The sequence below is a fragment of the Trichosurus vulpecula genome, chromosome 2, assembly GCF_011100635.1.
Source record: "Trichosurus vulpecula isolate mTriVul1 chromosome 2, mTriVul1.pri, whole genome shotgun sequence".
Lineage (NCBI taxonomy): Eukaryota > Metazoa > Chordata > Mammalia > Diprotodontia > Phalangeridae > Trichosurus > Trichosurus vulpecula.
The window spans coordinates 15,005,495-15,025,853 of record NC_050574.1 but is presented as its reverse complement, the minus strand read 5'-3'; the positions used below and the strand labels follow the sequence as shown (position 1 = coordinate 15,025,853).

Below are 20,359 nucleotides of genomic sequence, written 5' to 3'. Positions count from 1 at the left end.
TATAGTAAACTATGTTCAGTTATTAACCATGTTCAAATGGACATAAACACAGACCACTGCTCTCAGAATCCCTTTAAACAATGGCAACGTCTTTAAGGTGACTCTTAAGTGATTTGCATACATTTCAGGGCATGCTCTATACACAGGTTCTAATCCCAGATTAAAGAACAAATGTAAGTAAAATCAGATTTTCTATTAAGGTGACACAAAATAGGTTATAAGTTACTACTAATATAACTGACTGCCCTGAAATCTTATTCCTTAAAACAAAAACAAAAGATGTTCCATACTTTTAACCTCACAACTTAATAGATTTACATCTTTGCTTCACAGGCTTGTTTACCTTTGTCTAATTATACTCATATCATTCTGAAAGAGTGAGATACTTCAGGAGTTGAATCTTAGACATATGACAAGTTCAAGCACTTATTTCACGCTTGCTTAGGCCATGGAATGACTACAAATGCAGACCAAAACAGCAAGATCTTTTCCACTTACAGCCTATTACAGTAATCTAGATGCTTTGGTATTAATCTAATAACTAATAGATTCAGTATTGCAATGGCAAATTTCTGCTTTGTCTACCCTGATAATAGAAATTTTGCTATGAGAGATATAGGCAGGAACATGGTTATAATAGCATCAAAACTGGTTCTCAAGGCCTATACCACTTTAAGTAACCTAGCATATGGAACCAGGTGCACAAGATTTCTTGTATGGGAATGTCAAACCTTTCCCAAGGTCCCTTCCCTACCTTATTCCCAGGGACAACTATTCACTAGCCTTAGATCTCAAATGTTGCTTCCATTGAGCTGCTGATATTTCTCTTAAAGCGCCCATTTAAGGCCGATCCAAGGACACAGCAAACCTGAGAATGAAACTCAGAAGTTCACCTAGATTTGGACATAATTGTTATCAATGTCAAATTATTGCAATAAAGTAGGTTACAAATAAAAATTTAGTAGGCCTCTTAAAAATAAAGATTTTTACAAAAGCCTTTTTTAAACATCCCTTCCTAAAAGTGTTTCTTAAAAACAGCTTAAAATGTATCCTCATGTTAAAAATGATAATCACTAAACTTTCACAAAAAAAAATTAGTTGGAAACCTCTAAAATGACAGATAGCTCTTTCTTATTCAAGCCTAAAGCAAAAATAAATCTTTAAAATTGGAATTTATCAAAGCTAAATTGGCATAAAAAGTATCATAAATAAATCCAAAAAGTACCATAATAACAAAATAAATTCCTAATCATCACAAATTCCTAAGTACCACCCGTCCTCTCATCAAAAGCTGTTTGCAGTGGGGAGTTTTCTAGGAGATATGTGTACACACACACACACACACACACACACACGCGCGCGCGCGCGCGCACACACAGAGGCACACACTTATATGTATATTTTCAATTAAACTAGCCTTATCAAAACAACAAAGTTTACCAGGCCTTTATAATTTTACTCAATACCTTTTTCTTCCCTTTGTCCTTAAATATAGCACAGGAAAATTCATTATATTTTGGAATTCCACATAGATGGTGACTTAAACCTCTAGGAAAAACAATACTGACCAGTTGCAGCCAACTTCCAAATTAACATATATATATATCCTTAAATGAAGCAGGTTTGACAAATACACCCCCATTTGGTGGAAGGATTGCCATTTACTCAATAGGAATTCCACAACACAGAAAACTCTTACACAGGGTTGATAAGAATTTGTGACCAGATATCCTTGTAGGTTTACAAAGGAGACTTTATGAGGTCTTTTCTTTGTACAATTACCAAGTTTCCTTTTTAAAAATATCTGTATAAATACTTGATTAAAACAATAACCCCAAATAACAGTTAACAATCTCATAAATTTCATAAGTGATAGCCAAATGATTTTAGGTAAAATTTCCTCTTAAATATAGACAAAACTGGAAGCTTAAGTTCTTAAATCACAGTACTTCAGAATATCATAGCACATGGTCAGCCAGGTTGATAAAATGACTTAATAGCTTCCAAACCCATTCATTAATTTTTTTTTTTTAAAGAAACATGGTAACAATTCTCAGCTCTGAACAACCTTTTCCTCTGGTTCCCAGTCCCTTGCCTCCTTTATCTTATTTTGAGATTTATCAAATAAGGAGCTAGCTTAAGCATTCAGTTTCCATTTCGCATCCTCCCAGGAACTCTAAGCTGCATATACTAGGAAATGCATATAAAGTTTTACAAATAGTTTGAAATCACATCTGTTATCATCAGGTTAGCTTCAAAGGTGGCAGGCTAAAACATCCCAAGACTCTAAGCTGACCTGTTGCTTTTGACCCAGGCAAAGAAATCTGAGGACTTTGATTTAATGCTGACAGACTGTGGCCAGTTTCCCCAGACGGAAATCTCCGGAGCTTTCGCAGTGTTACTTAATTAAATAATTGAACAGTACATGGAAACGTTTAAGATTTTGTATAATAATCACAAATCACAGTAACTGATATCTTTACCATATCCAACATTTTTGTAGTGTTAGATTTTAGTTAGGCCTTCCTACAGATTTGTCTTGAAAGATGGAGGCACATGATTGACCGAATGATTATTGTGAGAAATAATCGTCTTACAAAGACTTCCGCCTGGCTGTGAGTGAATTTAGAAAAAAAGATTTTTATTTCATGTCATTTCTGATGCATGACCCGGCCAAACCCTTGTGAAAAAGGGTCATTTCATAGGTGCAAGCACACCATAAGACAGTTACAAAAGCTTTTTATAATCATCCTGATCCGAATTTCCCTCCTTCATTCCATTGGTCAGGTCAGAGTTCACAGCCAATCTGAAAACACCTAAACCCCACCCCCAATTATATCCCTCGTTTTCACATTTCAATCCCTGCCCCCCCCCCCATCTTCATTTCCTTTATACTTTATTTAATAAATGCCTTTTTTAAGTTTCTGCATCAGATAACATGAGAAAGGAATATTCTCAGTTGCTAAGAGAATTGACAAAAGCCATGAGTTGAAGATTCAACCCAGGATATCCATAATGAGAGTCCCATGATCTAAGACAGCATCTGGATCAATGGGCCCCATCCTTGGTGAGCCACACCTGGTCTGGTTTTTTTATGCACACAGGGAAAAGGCCTCAGAACAAAAGAAGAGGAACCTGCTCTTTGACATGCTGATTATCAGGTGGCCAACATCCCCCCTCCCACACTCTCCCCCCATCTACAAGCAGTCTTATCGCTTACATTAGCCCCCAGTATGACTTCGAATCATGTTTCGTATAATTTCTGTGGAAACAAAATTCAGCCATCCCTTACATTATCTAACCTTACTCTTAGACTATAGCTGGTTAAAAATTGATTTCTTTTTTTTTTAATATTTTTTTATTTTTAGTTTACCACACACGGTTCTACATAATTTTGAGTTCCAGATTTTCTCCCCTCCCTCCCCCCTCCCTCCCCAAGACGGCATAGAAGCTCATATAACTACCATGTATAACTTTGCATTGAATTAATTTATACACTAGTCAAGTTGTGGAGAATAATTATGACCAATGGAATGAGTCATGAGAAAGAAGAGGCAGAACCAAAAAAAAAAAAACAAAACCCAAGAATAAAAACAGAAGGGAAGAAAAAAGGCGAGCATGTAGTGTGCCTCAATCTGCATTCAAACTTCACAGTTCTTTCTCTGGATGAAGGTAGCATTCTCCATCGTGAGTCCCCTGGAGTTGTCCTTGCACCTTGCGTTGCTGAGAAGAGCGAAGTCTGTTAGTGTTGGTCCTCACGGAATCCATATATCTGTGGTTGTGTACAATGTTCTCCTGGCTCTGCTCCGCTCACTCAGCATTATGTCGTGTAGGTTTTTCCAGGTTGTTACGAAGTCTGTATCATCCCCATTTCTTATGGCACAATAGTATTCCATTACCTTCATATACCACAGCTTGTTCAGCTATTCCCCAATTGATGGTGTTAAACCTGAAAATTTGGTTGAAGGAAACAACAGAGCTAGGTGATAGAAAAATCCATGTTGTTTATTATTTTCCCTTAAAGCATGGCTAAGCTAGCTTACTTGTATGTACAAGGAGTCAGAGCATAAGCTCTGGCTGTCTGAACAAAGGAATGAGAAGACTTATGTACGTTATTTTAGCAGACCCAGCAAGCCTGTGTTACCTCACCTTTATGGCCCCCATGTATGCTTAACCATGATACAAGAAGAGGATTTTCCTTAATGGAATAGGGTTGTAAAGAATGTTGACAAAGGTCAGTTAATATTCCTTAGGTCAGTCTAATCTGGTCTTGTTGACAGAGGTAAGAGTATTTCCTGAGCAAACTCTAGAGAACAAAGAAGCCCAGGTCCTGGATCTTCTTCCAGTTACTCATTAATTCAGGCTCTGGGTCTGGTTGAAATTAAAAATGATATAAAATGGTATAAAATGTTCCACAAGTGTTATAATAATAAATTTCACTTAAAATCAGACCAGAATAAATTCAATTATATCTGGATCTATTTTCCAAAATGATATCATACAGAGCCTCAATTTATAATTTCAGTAATTTAGTATTATATTTTACACCAGGGTTATTTATTCTAAGCATTTCACATTATGGGATTCACTATTTCCCACAAATCCAAAGCAAAAGATTTTAAAAAGTGATAGAATATAACTGATTTTAATTATCACATTTAGCAGTACCTTGCTTATCAAATATCTTCTAACTTTATATAGTTGCCTGTATTGGCTTTCAAATCAAGTTGTGAAAATTTTCCTTGATTAGTCTAACAACCATAACCCTGACTACACCTTGTTCCACTGATTTTTAATATTTCCCTTTGTTCCTCTTCGAAGAACAACAATTTCCCTGATCTGGCTTCTCATCTGCCTCTCCAACTTTGGCCTGCAGGTGGGGCTTGGTTGTTCTCCCCCTCACCTCCTACACAGTTTTATTTCCCCCTCTAAATCTTCCTTCTCTTTAAAACAACGAGGGTAAGATGCATTTGAAAGACTTGAGACCTACAAATCAAGTTTAAAATGTGCACCTGACTAAAATAACCAAGGTCCCATCTTTTATCTGGCCAAAATAGATATTTTTTTCTTTCTATAGTTTTTCCAAACTTTACCTAGCCTTATCTCTAAGTTAGGATTTTTCCAGGCTCTGGGTATGTATTCCCATTCAAATGCATTTAAGTTTATTACTCACCTGCTATATCTGGCACTGGCTTTTCCTTTTGTCTTTCTTGCAGCACAGAAAAAAAAAATCCTTTTTGTGGCTATTTCGATTCACTTTAGATGAATTTGATTTTTACTTTGTTGCCCTTTAAAATGTCAGAGGTAGCTTTCTCTCATCTGCCCTTGAAGCTCTGGGCCCCTTGGTAAAAACCGGGCCTTGTACTTCAGGGAGGTGCTCAGAGAGAAAACCTTCCCCGATTCCCTGTCCGAAACTTACAGTTACCCTTTCTAAACCAGTGATCTCAGTCTGCTTTTTCAGTATCTCCCCCACACACACACCAAGCAAATACAGACCACATCCCAAAGACAGAGACAGAAACAAACATAGACAAAAACATACAGCGTACTCTCAAAATGGCCTTAGTTTATCTATTAAGCCCTGTTAAACAGAACTCTCAAAAGCTGTCTTCGGCAGAATACTACATCTCCTGCCAGAAGTCCAAGCCTCTTCTACCACCAGAACTCTCCTGCAAGAGACTTTGGACCATACTTGGCTTGTTAAAAATATACTTACATTGTCTAGGAACGAACAATACTTGTTGGGAAGCCAGGAACGTTTTAATTATAATTTACATTTATTCCTCCTGAATAAATCACCTGAACAGAGTACAGGAGGAAGTACAAAGGACTCAGGTGGACGTCAGTCCTTTTATTGACCCTCACCCCGAATCTCCCTCCAGGCTCTTCATTGGCCACATACAAACCCCTGACTGTCTACCTCATGCCCTCCTCAAATGGCTTGTTTAAGCAGGCATCTAATCTTTCATCTTTCCGACCAGAGGCCTAGTTCTGCTAAAGCTTGGGGTGGCGGGGAGGGGGGGGGAAGGAGGGGAGGAAAAGGGATACTTTCAACTCTGTGGAAACAAAACACCTCCCGTTTCTCACATCGTTTGACAAGACCGAAATGGTACAGGCCCCTATTCCACAGTGTATCCAAACCTCCCAGGTGGCTCTCCAAAAATCTGTGCACACCATAGCACTCTATATGTCTCTAGACCCATACCAAGGAGACCACCCTTTACTGCTGAGAGTAAAAATTCAGAAGGGCTATAGTTCAGACACTTAGGACAGACATATAGGCACATATATGCGTACCCAGAGATGATCAAAGGTTAGAATTGGAAGTTTTAGATTGAGGAGAGTCAAAATCTCAACTTAGAGTTTCTCAAGAAAGGGCCTTTCTGTAGGTGAAGAAATCTTACCATGAGCCCTCAAAAAGTCCATTTCTTGGGAGACCTTAAGCCAGACCTGTCTCTTTTCCTCAAGTGTCCCTTCATGGTGGCCATAACTGTGATGTTTAAAAAGGTTTGAGAGACCTAGTTTCTGGGTAATTTAATCATTTTATTAATAAGGCCAGCAGGTTATTAATAAAAGGAAGGTCACTGGGCTGTCTCTCTCTGACCAAAGACCCCTAATGGCGGTGGGGTCACAGTTTATATGTCCTGCAAAGAGGAGGTGTTGCTGAGGGGTGGCAATCAACTCATACTGGTTAACACAAAAACAGGTGTGAGCTATATTATAATGAAGGTCTTGGGGTTCATGATGTCGACCTGAAAGTTTGGCTAAAGGAGGCAAACAGGCTAAGTGATATATAAATTTATATTGTTTATTGTCTTAAAGCTAGCAGATACATGATCATAGAATCAGAAGCAAACTTCTGATTGGCTGACAGAAGAAGGACAAGGTATAAGTACACTAAAGAACAATCCCAACTCCAGTTTATGGTCACCATACCATAGAAGGAAGTTTCTTAGTTGAATGAGGACAGTAAGACAAGACAATTGACAAGGTAGTGTCACTTAGAGATTAAGATCCTAGTATATCAAGACAAAAGAAGTCCCACTGTTCTGGTTACAGACATCAGGTCACCAACAGGAAAGGTACCCCTTGTCAATCTTATCTGGTCTTTGAAGTTGCTAACACAGGAAAGGGCAGTTTTAGGGTAGAGCAAAGCAGTTTGGTTGATTAATTCAGGCTTTGGATCTTATTGAGGTTCAAATAATCTGAAAGGATTGTCAATGACTTAGGTCACTCAAACCTTGGTCAAAGAGGCATCAGTTCTACATCACCTGTCTTGATATAGAGAGAGTCTTCCTTTCCCCAGGCCTATTTGAGGAAACACAATAAGCAGGCATATACCCCTTAGTCCACAGTAGAATTTCTTTGATTAGATCTTGGCCTGGGTCAAGCTCTAAGGGAGATTTCCCGCACTGGTTGGTTTCTGCATGAGGAAGTAGAAAAGGGAAAAAAAAAACTTTAGTCCTAATACAATAATTAGTTATTGAATATAAGGGAAATACCAAAGATTCCTAGTCCCTTCCTGTCCAAGGAGACAGGAACCCCCTATAAGAGATGATTGAATTTTGTTTCCACAGAAATCACATGAAACATAATTTGTGAAACCTAAGGAGTCATGCTTATGGCTGATGTAGGAGATGAACTGATTGTAGTAGAAAGCAGTGGGGGATGTAGCCCAGAAGTTGAGAGCAGACACTCTCTTTTGTTCTGAGAAGGCCTTTTTTCCTGTGAATCAAAAATTGCTGGGCCGAGTGTAGCTTACCAAGGATGAGACCCATTAACACTGAGACACTGTCTTAGATAATGGGACTTTTCTTTTGGATATCCTGGGTTGAATCTTCTACTCGAATTTTTGTCAACTCTCTTAGCAACTTCCCCGCTCCAGAAAAAAAAAACCAACAAAAAACAAAACAAAAAAAAACAAAAACCCAACTCTTAGCAACTGAGAAAATTCCTTTCTCATGTTATGGAGATCATAAAATCCAAGTGACACATATCTCTGGATAAGATTTTATGGTTTGGCATTTCCTTTACTAAATAACGTATAAAGAGAATGAGGATGAAAGTGGGGGCGGGGGGTGAAATGTGGAAGTGAGAGATGTAAGCAGGGGTATAGAATCATGGGAGGGTGGGGTTTAGTTGTTTTTGGATAGGCTGTGAACCCTGAAATGCCTGACCAATGGGATACAGGGTGGGGAAATGTGAATAAGGTTAGAAATCATAAAAGGGCTTAGTAATTGTCTCAAAGTGTGCCTGCACCTGATAGGTTACCCTCTTCCACAAGGCGGTAATGGCCAGGTCACCTGTCTGTAATGATGTGAAATAAAAATCTTTTTTTCTAAATTCACTAATGGCCAGGTGGAGTTCTTGATAAGACAATTATTTCTCACACCCCTGCTTTCTATTCTCACATCAAAGGTCTTTTCATTGTCTAATAGGAACTGAGAGCTTCATTCATTTTTCCTCAGACTGTCCCTTCCTAATTCTAGGGAGCTTTAAGTGAAAGATGAAATTACAAAGGTGAAAGATGGTTATCCAACTTTTCTTTGAAAACATCCAATGAGGAGAATTCCCTAATTTCTGAGGCAGCCCTTTCCCCTTTGAGATGTGTCCCATCCTTAGGACCTTCTTCTTGACATAAAGTCTAAATATGTAACCCACTGCTGCTAATCTTGTACTCAGGGGTCTGTCAGGCCAAGTCTGTCCTTTTTTCCCCTTGATTCTTCTCCCCAGTTCAAATGGCAATGCTGGAAGATGTGAAATGTTTCCATCCTTCTAGGAGGGAGATAAAAGAGGTACCAATTCTGTGATTCCAAATTGGTTCTATGACTCTTCCTCTTTCCCTCCAGTAACTCCTAGCATCATTGCATACACTATCCCCAAGGGGCCCTTGAAGCCATGCTCTGGCCCTTCTTAGCATGCCCCCTTTCCCTAAAAAGAACTAAATTCTTGAGTTCCCTGGGTGCTCAGAGCTTTATTATTTATCATGAACAGGGCTTCCAGTTGTCAAAGCAGATCTGATTTCCCATTTGAACCAAGAGGAAGCTTGGATGCTAAAAGAAGACCCAAGAAATTCCTTTATAGGTAAGTGAGTGAAACTGTTATCTCAGGAAATTATCATCTGGAAATATAGTAGAGAACTCTCCCACAGACCCTGGCCCCTCCCCCCCAAGGTCATTTATAAAAGAATAAGGCCATCTTTTCAGTTCAATCATAAATTTTTTTGGTCAATAAAAGTCACTTTCCTGATCTCTCTTCCCTGATGTTTGCCTACACTTGAAGAAAGTCTAGTCCCTGGTGTGACACAGAGCTTTCTCTTTCCATATTCGTCGTGATCTCCTTTATCCCAGAAATAATTTTTTTGGGTCACTTCCCCTGACAGTTCATTGATGGGACAAATGATCCATTGCCTAATAGGTCTAATATACTTCCTAACCCTGAGAGGGACTCAAGCGACAGAGTTGATGTTTGCTGCCCTTAAGGGTTTGAAAGCCACCTTGAAAGTGTGAGATCTAGCTGTGGAATAAGGCATGCTGCCTTCTGTGGCTAGGTCATGTCTCTGGTACACCTACGATGTGCTTTTTTTTTTATGATGTGCTTTAAAAGTAGATAAAAGACCAATAGAACTGTGGACTCAATTTGATAAGATGGAATTTATTTGGGCTACATATGAAATCCTATGTACATGTTCAACAGATCAATTGCATAATTATAGGCTGGGGGAGAAGCATCCATACTACAGTATGTGCAAAAAAAAAGCTAGTGGAGACTATAGTGAGATACGAAAGCCAAGAAAGCAGATGTTCAGTCAAGTTAAGGTTTTTTTTAAAGCACTATGTTCCAGACACTGCACTATGTGCTGTGAATACAAGAAGAAGCAGTGATAAAGACCATCCCTACTCTTTAATAGGGGAGAGGCAAGACAATACTAAAAGGAAGCTGAAGGAGGGTTGAAGAGGAGGGCATGGTTGGGGAATACAAGAGAGTGCAGCCTGGACAGGAATGGAGACATGGCTGGGTTGGGCATCCACCTTAAAATCGAGGTTCTAGAAGAACCAGCCCACCCAAGGAACATCCAGTAGGGGTAGAAGTATTTCTGCTGTGTGAAGTCTTAGGGTGGAATAAGCTGCCAGGGTGAAGAGGTTTCTATGGCTCGGTAGAGAAAGTCTGGGAGAGTCAGGAGTTCAGCCTTGAGTAGAATGAAAAGAAAGACTTGGGCTGAGTGAAAAGAAACCTAGTGACCATTCCAATGGAGTTAATAGTCCCATTGTACACAAAAAAGCCAGGACTAGACATGTAGTAGGGATGTGTTCCATTCCAGCACTATACTTTGATAGATATTGGCATACCAAGAGAAGAGTAGTATAAGACAGGCAGGTACTGGTGGTCTCTGATCAAGCCACTGAAGGAACCCCACCTTTAATGTGATGACAGAACCATTAAAGTGTAATTGATAAAGCGTGGTATGAATAAACAGATGAAAGAGTAAATAAATGGATGAATGAATAAATGAAAAATACTTATTAATTGATTTCTCTATGGAAAGCACTGTTCTTGGTGCTGGGGATACAAATAGAAAAGCAAAGGGTCCTGGCCATCAGTGAGCTCACATTTTATTGTGGTGCTGGGGATCAACCCATAAAAATTTCAGTTGTCTGGCAGATAAAAATGTCCCATTGTCCTTAGAATACTGTATGAATGTTGATGATAACACATGTTCTTTAATTTCCACCCTTAAATCATATTGAGGTGTAGGGTGTTTTCAGGGAAGACTAGTGTCCTTGGTGTGAAGGCTACCGAGCCCTTTTCAGGGCTGCTGAACCCTTTTCAGAGCTGCTTTCCACCTTTGGTCTCCATCTTCATCCAACAATCACCTGTGGCTCCAAGAAGCTGTAGCATGTACAGTGGCCACACCCTGGTAAACTGTTTTAGCAGACAGGCTAAACTAGGTTAAGAGCAGTTAAGTAGTTAAGAGGGGTCTCCAGCCCATTGGTGACTTAGGGGGGTGTCTACCCCAAGCTTGTGAAGACTTCCTCTGGTGGAATGGGTGGATAAGAACAATTTGTTCCAATGGTGATGAAGGCAGCTGAAGCAGGTGCTGTGGAGAGCTTAGAGCTTGGTCAGACATTGAGGACTCCAGTGCATCTCAAGCCATCACCAATTGTCTTGACTGTCCTGCCACTGGACCATGGTGACTCTGGAAGAGAGTAAGGCTGATGACTTAGAGCAACTCTGTCTCACTTAAATTCAATTTATGCATGAATTAAAAGACATCACCTATACCGTTTTACCATTTTTACCTATCTCCAAGTCCTGTGGTGACAGAAGTGATGAAGCAGCAGATGTGGATACACTGGGAGCTATAGTCAGAACCCTGCACACAGATGGCCCAGGTTATAGGGTCATCTTCTTACTGGAAGCAGCAGTGGGATTCGGCAGCCCCCTGGGTGTCTGAGCAGCCTTTTAAGGACTGCCCTACTGGTGTGAGGAATGTGCTGGAAAAGATTCATAAAAATGTGTGCTTACCCAACCCTGCCCTGTTTACCACAGCAGACCGGTCAAAACTGTGGCCAAAACACACACACACACACACACACACTTCTGTAAAGATGATTCCACTCACCATCGACACATGGAATGTGTGCATACTTATGTAGGGTGTTCCTAAAGTCTGGACACATAGGAAAAAATGCATATTTTCAAGAAATGAAATGAATGAAATTTTCAACAACATTTTATTTAATTGGAATATTAACAAATAGCATCTTCAATTCATTTGTGATGCAAAGGTTGATGTGCTTTGCAAGATTCACGTGAACTCGATGCATAACTCCACATTGCTGTCAATTGCCTATGTGTCCAGACCTTAGGAACACCCTGTAGGCAACACAAAATCCAGTTGACCTGAAAGATGAACAGCTCTCTTTAGAAGAGAATTCAACAGGTATCTCCTGTACAAATAGCAGCCCTGAGTGAAACAAGGCTGCCAAGTGAAGGCCAGTTTATGGAAGTCGGAGCTGAATACACATTTTTCTGGAGTGGCTGCAGTGGAGAACACCACGAAGCTGGTATAGATTTTGTTATCAAAACTAATCTAGACTACAAGCTTGTATGCCTACCAAAAGGAGTGAAATGATAGCCTCATGCCACATGCAGGAAAATGCCACTCCACCATCGTCAGTGCCTATGTTCCCACCATGACAAACCCTAATGAGGTCAAAAAAGTATTTTATGAATATCTGGAGACCCTTGTCATCAATGTGCAAAAATAGGACAAGCTTCTAATTCTGGGTGACTTCAGTGCTATAGTAGGCTTGGACTACCAGACATGGCAGAGAGTCCTTGGGAGGAATGGAGTTGGAAACAGCAATGGTCACTTATTACTGGGCACTTCTCATCACCAACACTGTCTTCCATTTACCTAAATGCAATAAAACTTCATGGATGCACCCTTGTAGCAAACATTGCGTTTAATAGACTACATGATTATAAGGAGAAGAGACAGACAGGATGTGAGAGTGAGAAGGCAATGTGTGGGGCAGAATGCTGGACTGATCTTATCCTCTCCAAGCTAAATATTTGCATTTAACAAAAGCAGTGTCCCCAACCGGAATTAATGTCAACAGATTAGAGCTCTTCTCTGAGTGGGAACAGATCATTGCTAACTTGGAGGGAAAGTTGAGCCAACACACAGGTGGTAATAGTGGAGCAGACAAGGAGTGGGCAGCTTTCAGAGATTTGATCTATAGCACTGCATTTGCTCATCTGGGTCAGAACACTCACAAACATCAAGACTTGTTTGATGAAAATGATGGGGAAATTCAAAAGCTGCTAAATGAAAAATGGGAACTCCACAGGGTTTACCTGCAGGATAGTTCATCCATCTCTAAGAAGGCAGCATTTAATTCCATCAAAAGTAAAGTACAAGTGAAGCTTAGTGAGATGCAGGATTCTTGGCTCTGTAAGAGGGTAGATAAAATTCAGTTTATGCTGAGAGTAACAATCCAAAGTGTTTTTATGATGCCCTGAAGGATGTTTATGGGCCAAAGACCTATGATGCACCTCAACTACTCAGTGCTGATGGAGCCATATTGATTAGTGATAATGACATGATCTTAGAGAGATGGGCTGAACACTTCCATAGAGTTCTCAACAGACCATCATCGATCAATGCTGAAGCCATTGACTATTTACCTCAGGTTGACGACAATTCCTGCCTAGCTGAAGTTCCTACTGAAGAAGAGGTTTTGAATGCCATTAGGCTCCTTTTCTGTGGCAAAGCCCCTGGTGCTGATTCTATTCCAGCTGAGATTTACAAGGTGAGAGATCCATTGCTCCTACCAAAATTAACTGAAATTTTCTGGGTTATATGGCAAGAGGAGGTTATCCCCCAGGAGTTCAAAGATGCTTCCATTGTCCATCTCTATAAAGGTAAAGGAAATAGATTGTCCTGTGATAATCATGGTGGGGGGTGGGGGGGCTCTTTCTTCATCATTGATGGCAAGATTCTTGCCAGAGTCCTTCTTAATAGGCTGATCCTTCACTTGGAAGATGGTCATCCACCTGAGTACCAGTGTGGCTTCAGAAAGGGTTGAAGAACAGTTGATATGGTGTTTGCTGCCTGACAACTCCAGGACAAATGCCAGGAGCAGAACAGAGGTTTGGTAGTCAGTTTAATACGTCTTTTCTGTGATACTTTCTGTCAGAGCCTCCCAAACACTGAGCTAGCTTTGGCAACGTGTACCAAACAGAACAGGAACACAACATTTGTAGATACTGTCAGTCATGAGGGCTTATGGAAAATTATGTCAAAACTTGGTTGCCCAGAGTTCATCAGCATTGTATGTCAATTTCATGATGACAGTCTTGCCCAGGTTCTAGATAATGGACAATTATCTGTGCTTTCACCATCACCAGTGGAGTGAAACAAAGCTGTCTGCTTGCTCCCATGCTTTTGGTATGGTGTTTTTAGCCATGTTGTCGAACACCTTCATTGAGGAAGAACATGGCATCAAGGTCAGCTACCATACTGTTGGTAAATTCTTCAACTTGAAAAAGCTACAAGTCAAGACTAAAGTGGAGGGAATGTTGGTGCATGATTTTCTGTTTGCAGATGATTGTGCACTCAATGTAGCCTCTGAAGTCGAGATACAATAAAGTTTGGACTGATTCTCTTCTGCTTGTGCTAATTTGGCCTAGCAATTAACACCAAGAAAACACAGGTGCTCCATCAGCCAGTATCACACCATTCATATACGGAACCATCTGTTGCAGCCAATGGAGAAGTTTTGAATGCTGTGGATAGATTCACTTACCTTGGTAGTGTACTTTCCAGGGATGTACACATTGATAATGAGGTTGATGCACACATTGCCAGAGCTAGCTCAGTGTTTGGGAGGCTCTGAAGGAAAGTATGGGAGATAAGAGGTATTAGACTGGCTACCAGACTGAAAGTCTACAAAGCCATTGTGCTGATCTCATTGTTGTATGCCTGTGAAACCTGGGCAGTATACCAGCATCATGCCAGGAAACTGAATCAATCGCTTCTATTTGAATTGTTTTAGGAAGATTCTGAAGGTCACCTGGCAGGATAAGGTGCTAGACATTGAGGTCCTTTCTCAAACTAAACTGCCAAGCATTCAAACTCTACTTCAGAAAGTGCAACTCCGATGGGCTGGCCATGTTGTTCAAATGCCAAATGTATGCTTGCCAAAAAGACTATTTTATGGAGAACTCACACAGGAAAAGTGCTCACATTGTGGTCAGAAAAAGTGATACAAGAACACTCTCAAGGTTTCTCTTAAGAACTTTGGAATTGATTTGTGACATGGAGGACACTGGCACAGGACTGCCCAGTATGGTGTGCCCTCATCAGAGAAGGTGCTGTTCTCTACAAGCAAAACAGATTTGAAATAACTCAAAAGAATAGTGAGATGTGTAAATTTTGAGAATCGACCCCAAATGTTCACATGGACTATTTGTGCCCACCCTGTGGTAGAGCATTTTGAGCTCATATTGGTCTGATCAGGCACAGATACGCTGTAACTTGACTCTAACATAATGATATCATTTTGATCCTCTTTGAGAATGAAGGACAACAACCAACCAACCAACCAACCAACTAAATTATATCTGGTTGGGATATTGAGCTGCTTGACAATGCAATGGAATTTTGTGGTGAGCTGCAGAGGGGGTAGGGATGTGACCCCGAAGGAGTATTTGGCTACTTGCATCTCCACTGGGGTTGATTCCCAAGGTGATGCCTCCATAGATCCCTGGAAGTTACCTAATATGTGTTGAAGGGAGTATAAATATTTCTTCGGTTACTATAGCAACTCGACAAAAATTGACAATGAGATGGTGACTTAAAAACTCATAAAGAAACATGAAACATAGCCTTTCCCTACCAAAATTATAAGCAATAACAGACATTTCAAGAATGCATTTATACTTTAATGGATAGACTCTCTAGAACTATGGAAAGATCTCTGTCCTGGCTTGTACAGAGTAGGAGTTCTAGGCTCAGCTCTTCCTTTATAAGCTGTATGACTTTAGTCTTTTCACTTATCTATTATGTTTCCCATTTCTTGAGCTATAAAGCATAATAAGAATGCTTGCCCCATCAGACCTAGGCAGATCCAGAGGTTTAACTTGTGAATTTCTCTGTAAAGCAAGTCACTTTATAAGATGTGAGTTAATAATAATTTTTATTATTGATTCCTACTTTTTGAGTTTGAAGATTATTTTTCTTGACTGTGTGAATGAATGAAAAAAAATTAAACTGTTTATTATATGCCAAGCACTGTTTTAAGTGTTGGGAATCCAGATAGAAAAGTCCAGACAGTCCCTAAACTCAGGGAGCTTACATTCCAGTTGGAGGAAGATAACATATAGAAAAATATTCAGCCATAGTTTAGAAGGAAAGGCCCTAAAGTCATAAGTGCACTGGTATTGTAGGCAAAGTCTTGGGTCCTTAGGTTAAATCAATAGGTCAGATGACACTTCCTGGATGTCTGTAGGGTATAGAGACACAATGGAGGTTAAGATCTGGAGAGTGCTAAGAAGCAGTGACTTTGTAGGCTATAGGGTCATAAGGGTCTTCATGTCCCTTTGAGGAATAGAGTTGCTGACTCTGTTGTCATTGAAACAGTGTAAACAAACAATCTTTATGGGTTCTGGATGACATTGGGAGGGAACCATGAGAAGAGAGGGAAGGGCACCACTAGTGGTCACATATCTGGTCTGCATAGATGTGTACTGAGCATTTGGGATAGGGTGGGGGGAGAGAGGGAGAAAAAAGAAGAAAGAAGGGCAGAGAATGTTGATATAAATCCATTTTTTCTGCCAATGGAAATAAGCAAATATATTTCTGTCTTTTTATTTCTTTAGGTGGGGAAACCAGGACTCAAACCAAGGAGTCTATTCCAAAACTGAGTATTTCCTGTGATTTCAGTTTGAGAAAAATCTGGGATTGTGAAAGCAATTTAGAGAAGAAGCAAGGAAACTGGGAGAGTCATTCCAGACCATTCAAAATTAACCTCAGGAAGATTTCCAATAAAGAGAGAGATGAGGAATATAATAAATTTCAGAGGAATTTTAGTCAAGAGTTAGATCTAACCCTTTCTGTCCAACAGACAGTCCCCACTGGAAAGATGAACCATGAACATGATGAAAATGGAAGGAGCTTCAGGCAATATTCAGACCTAATTCAATTTAAGAAAATTACCTCGGGGATTGGATATCCCAAATACAGTGAATATAGAGACCATTTTACTGAGCAGAATAAGCTTATCCATCATCAAGTTAAACAAACTGCAGCAAAAGTTTTTCAAGATAATCATGGTGACACAGCTTTTGCTTTAATCCCAGACCTTATTAGTCATGAGAAAAGTCATACTGGTGAAATGTCTTATAAAGGTGATGAATGTGGAACAAGCCTTATCCATCGATCATCTCTTAGTTTACATCCAAGAGTTCATGCTAGAGAGACATTGCATGGATGTAATCAATGTTGGAAGGTATTTTTTCAGAGCACAGATCTTATTAAACATCAGAAACTCCACAGACCAGAAAAGCCTCAGAGGTTATCCCTTACTTCACATCAGAGGAATAATTCTGGGGAGAAACTTTATAAATGTAATCATTGTGGAAAAGCTTTCAGACAATCCTCCAATCTTGTTGTACATATGAGAATACATACTGGAGAGAAGCCCTATAAATGTAATGAATGTGGGAAGGCATTTACCCAAAGCTCTTCTCTTATGACACATCGCAGAATTCATTCTGGAGAAAAACCTAACAGATGTAATGAATGTGGGAAAGCCTTCAGTCAGAGCTCATCCCTTATTGCCCATCGAAGGATTCATACTGGAGAGAAGCCCTATAAATGTAACGAATGTGGGAAAGCCTTCGGCCATAGTTCATCTCTTATTGCTCATCAAAAGATTCATTCCAGAGAAAAACCTTACAAATATAATCAATGTACAAAAGCTTTCATAAAGCCTTCCAAACTTACAGTACACCAGAGAATTCACAATGGAGAAAAGCCCTACAAATGTAATGAATGTGATAAGGTCTTCAGGTGGAAGGCAAAGCTTATTGAACATGAGAGAATTCATACTGGAGAGAAACCTTATGAATGTAGTCAATGTGGAAAAGCTTTCAGACAATCCTCCAGACTTGAAGTACATCAGAAGATTCATACAGAAGATAAGCTGTATCCATGTAATGAGTGTGGAAAGGCCTTTCCCCAGAACTCATCTCTTATTATGCACCAAAGGATTCATTCTGGAGAAAAATCTTATAAATGTAATTATTGTGGAAAGACTTTTAGCAAGTCTTCCAAACTTGTAATACATCAGGGGATTCATACTGGAGAAAAGTCCTATAAATGTAATGACTGTGGGAAGGCCTTCAGTGAAAACTCATCCCTTATTGTACACAAGGTGATTCATACTATAGAGAAACCTTACAAATGTAGTCAGTGTGGAAAGGCTTTCAGACAGTCCTGCAACCTTGCTGTACATCAGAGGATCCATACTAGGGAGAAGCGTTATAAATGTAAGGAATGTGGGAAAGTCTTCGGTGAAAGGTCCTCTCTTATTGGACATCAGAAGATTCATTCCGGAGAGAAACCTTATAAGTGTAAAGAATGTGGGAATGCCTTCAGACAGAACTCATCCCTTATTGCCCATCAACGGATTCATACTGGAGAAAAGCCCTATAAATGTAGAGAATGTGAGAAGGCCTTCAGCCGGAGCTCATCCTTTATTGCCCATCAAAGGATTCATACTGGAGAGAAGCCCTATAAATGTAATGAATGTGGAAACGCTTTCAGCCACAGCTCATCCCTTATTGCTCATCAAAGGATTCATACTGGTGAGAGACCCTTTAAATGCAATGAATGTGGGAAGTCTTTCAGCCATATTTCATCCCTAATTGCACATCAGAGGATTCATACTGGAGAGAAGCCTTTTAAATGCAATGAATGTGGAAAGTGTTTTAGCCAGAAGTCATCCCTCATTGTACATCAGAGGATTCATTCTGGAGAGAAACCTTATAAATGTGATCAATGTGTAAAGGCTTTCATAAATGCCTCCAAACTTTCCGTACATAAGAGGATTCATACTGGCGAGAGGCCCTATAAGTGTAATGAATGTGGGAAGGCATTCAGCCGTAGTGCAAACCTAATTGTACATCAGAGGACTCATACCAGAGTTAAATCTTATAAATATAATCAAAAGTCTTTTGGACAACCCTCCACCTTTGTACAGAAGAGAATTAATGCTGGAGAGAAGCTCTACAAAGATAATGAAGGTGGGAAAGTCTTCACTCTGAACTCATATCTTGCTGGACATGAAAGAATTCATACTGGAGCAAAACCTTCTAAATCTATTTGAGGTGGGAATGCCCCTTGGCTGGAGAGTAGAACTTATATATCAGAAAATTAATACTGTTCATGAATCTATAGCATTTAATGCATTTAAAAAAAACTTATATCCATCATGTGTTACTACACAGTAACACTCCAGAACATTCATGGACCATAGTTTCTTCAGCCTTTCTGTAAATGATTGGCAACCACTTAGTTTCTAATTTGCTGCTACCAGAAAAATTGCTACTACAAATATTTTGGTGTATGGTCAATTTTTGAAGGGCAGCTAGGTGGTGTAGTGGATAGACTGCCAGGCCTGAAGTTAGTAAGACCTGAGTTTACATCTGGCCTCAGACACTTACTAGCCATGTGACCCTGGGCAAATCCCTTAACCCTGTTTGCCTCAGGTTCCTCATCTGTAAAATGAGCTGGAAAAGGAAATGGTAAACCGCTCCAATATCTCTGCTAAGAAAACCCCAGATAAGGTCACAAGAGGTGGACATAACTGAAAACAACTGAACAGCAACGATGATCACTTTCTACGTTTAGTACTAGATCTGGCCAGAAGTAGTGATAGTTTAATAATCTTTCTGGGATAAATCATATACATATATATATATATATATATATGTGTGTGTGTGTGTGTGTGTATGGATGTATATACATATACATATATATATATTTATAATTTATTGAATAGTGTTGGAAGTTATTTTGTACAAAGTGACCAATGAGCTCTTCATTGTCCAATCCAATGGCTTTTTATCAAACCTCATCCTTCTTGACCGCTCTGCAGCCTTTGATACTATCACCTTCTTCTAAATAGTCTTTTCTCTCTAGGTTTTAGGAAACTATTATCTCCTAGTTCTCCTACTACCAGTTGACTACTTAATCTCTGCTGAATATTCATCTGGGTCATGCCCACTAGCCCTAGGTGTCCCTCGGGGCTCTGTCCTGGGCCCTTTTCTCTTTTCCCTTTATACCACCTCAGTTGCTGATTTCATCAGTTCCTATGGATTTAATTACCATCTTTGTCCTCATGATTCTCAAATCCAACCATCCTGCCCTAAGCTCTCTTCTGACCTCCATTTTTGTATCTCCAACTACCTATTAAACATCTTGAACTGAATATCCAAGAGACATGTTAAACTCGACATGTCCAAAACTAAACTCGTCTCACTCCTTTGCAGAGGTGGGCGGTCCACTGATGTTGAACATTTCATATATTCGCAAATTTTTTTTTACATACTGATCAGCTTTAGTACTTTTTCTACCTTTTTTCCTTAAAAATATTATTTGTTATATAGGATGGTTTTCTGGGAGGGGAGAGATGTGGCAACACTGGGACAAATTTTAACAATATACGTTTTAAAATAAAACATATATAAAATAAAATTACTTGGAGACAATAACTTAATCCCAAAGCATGTGAGGGTTAAAGAACAACTCATAGAAAAATTTAATAAAAAGCAAATGACAGTAGTG

The 20,359-nt window shown here is 39.6% G+C and overlaps 1 protein-coding gene across 1 annotated transcript in view; it reads left to right on the top strand.

Moving 5' to 3' along the window:
* The window catches only part of LOC118838300 (zinc finger protein 271-like), a 29,697-nt gene extending 10,702 nt beyond the window's left edge, over window positions 1-18,995 (top strand). Inside the window, exons 4-6 of the mRNA XM_036745546.1 lie at window positions 8,995-9,084; window positions 16,390-17,436; window positions 17,521-18,995. Of these exons, the coding sequence (XP_036601441.1) occupies window positions 8,995-9,084; window positions 16,390-17,436; window positions 17,521-18,899 (2,516 nt within the window). The 3' untranslated portion in view covers window positions 18,900-18,995. The remainder of the gene's footprint in view (window positions 1-8,994; window positions 9,085-16,389; window positions 17,437-17,520) is intronic.
* The last annotated feature ends 1,364 nt before the right edge of the window (window positions 18,996-20,359 follow it).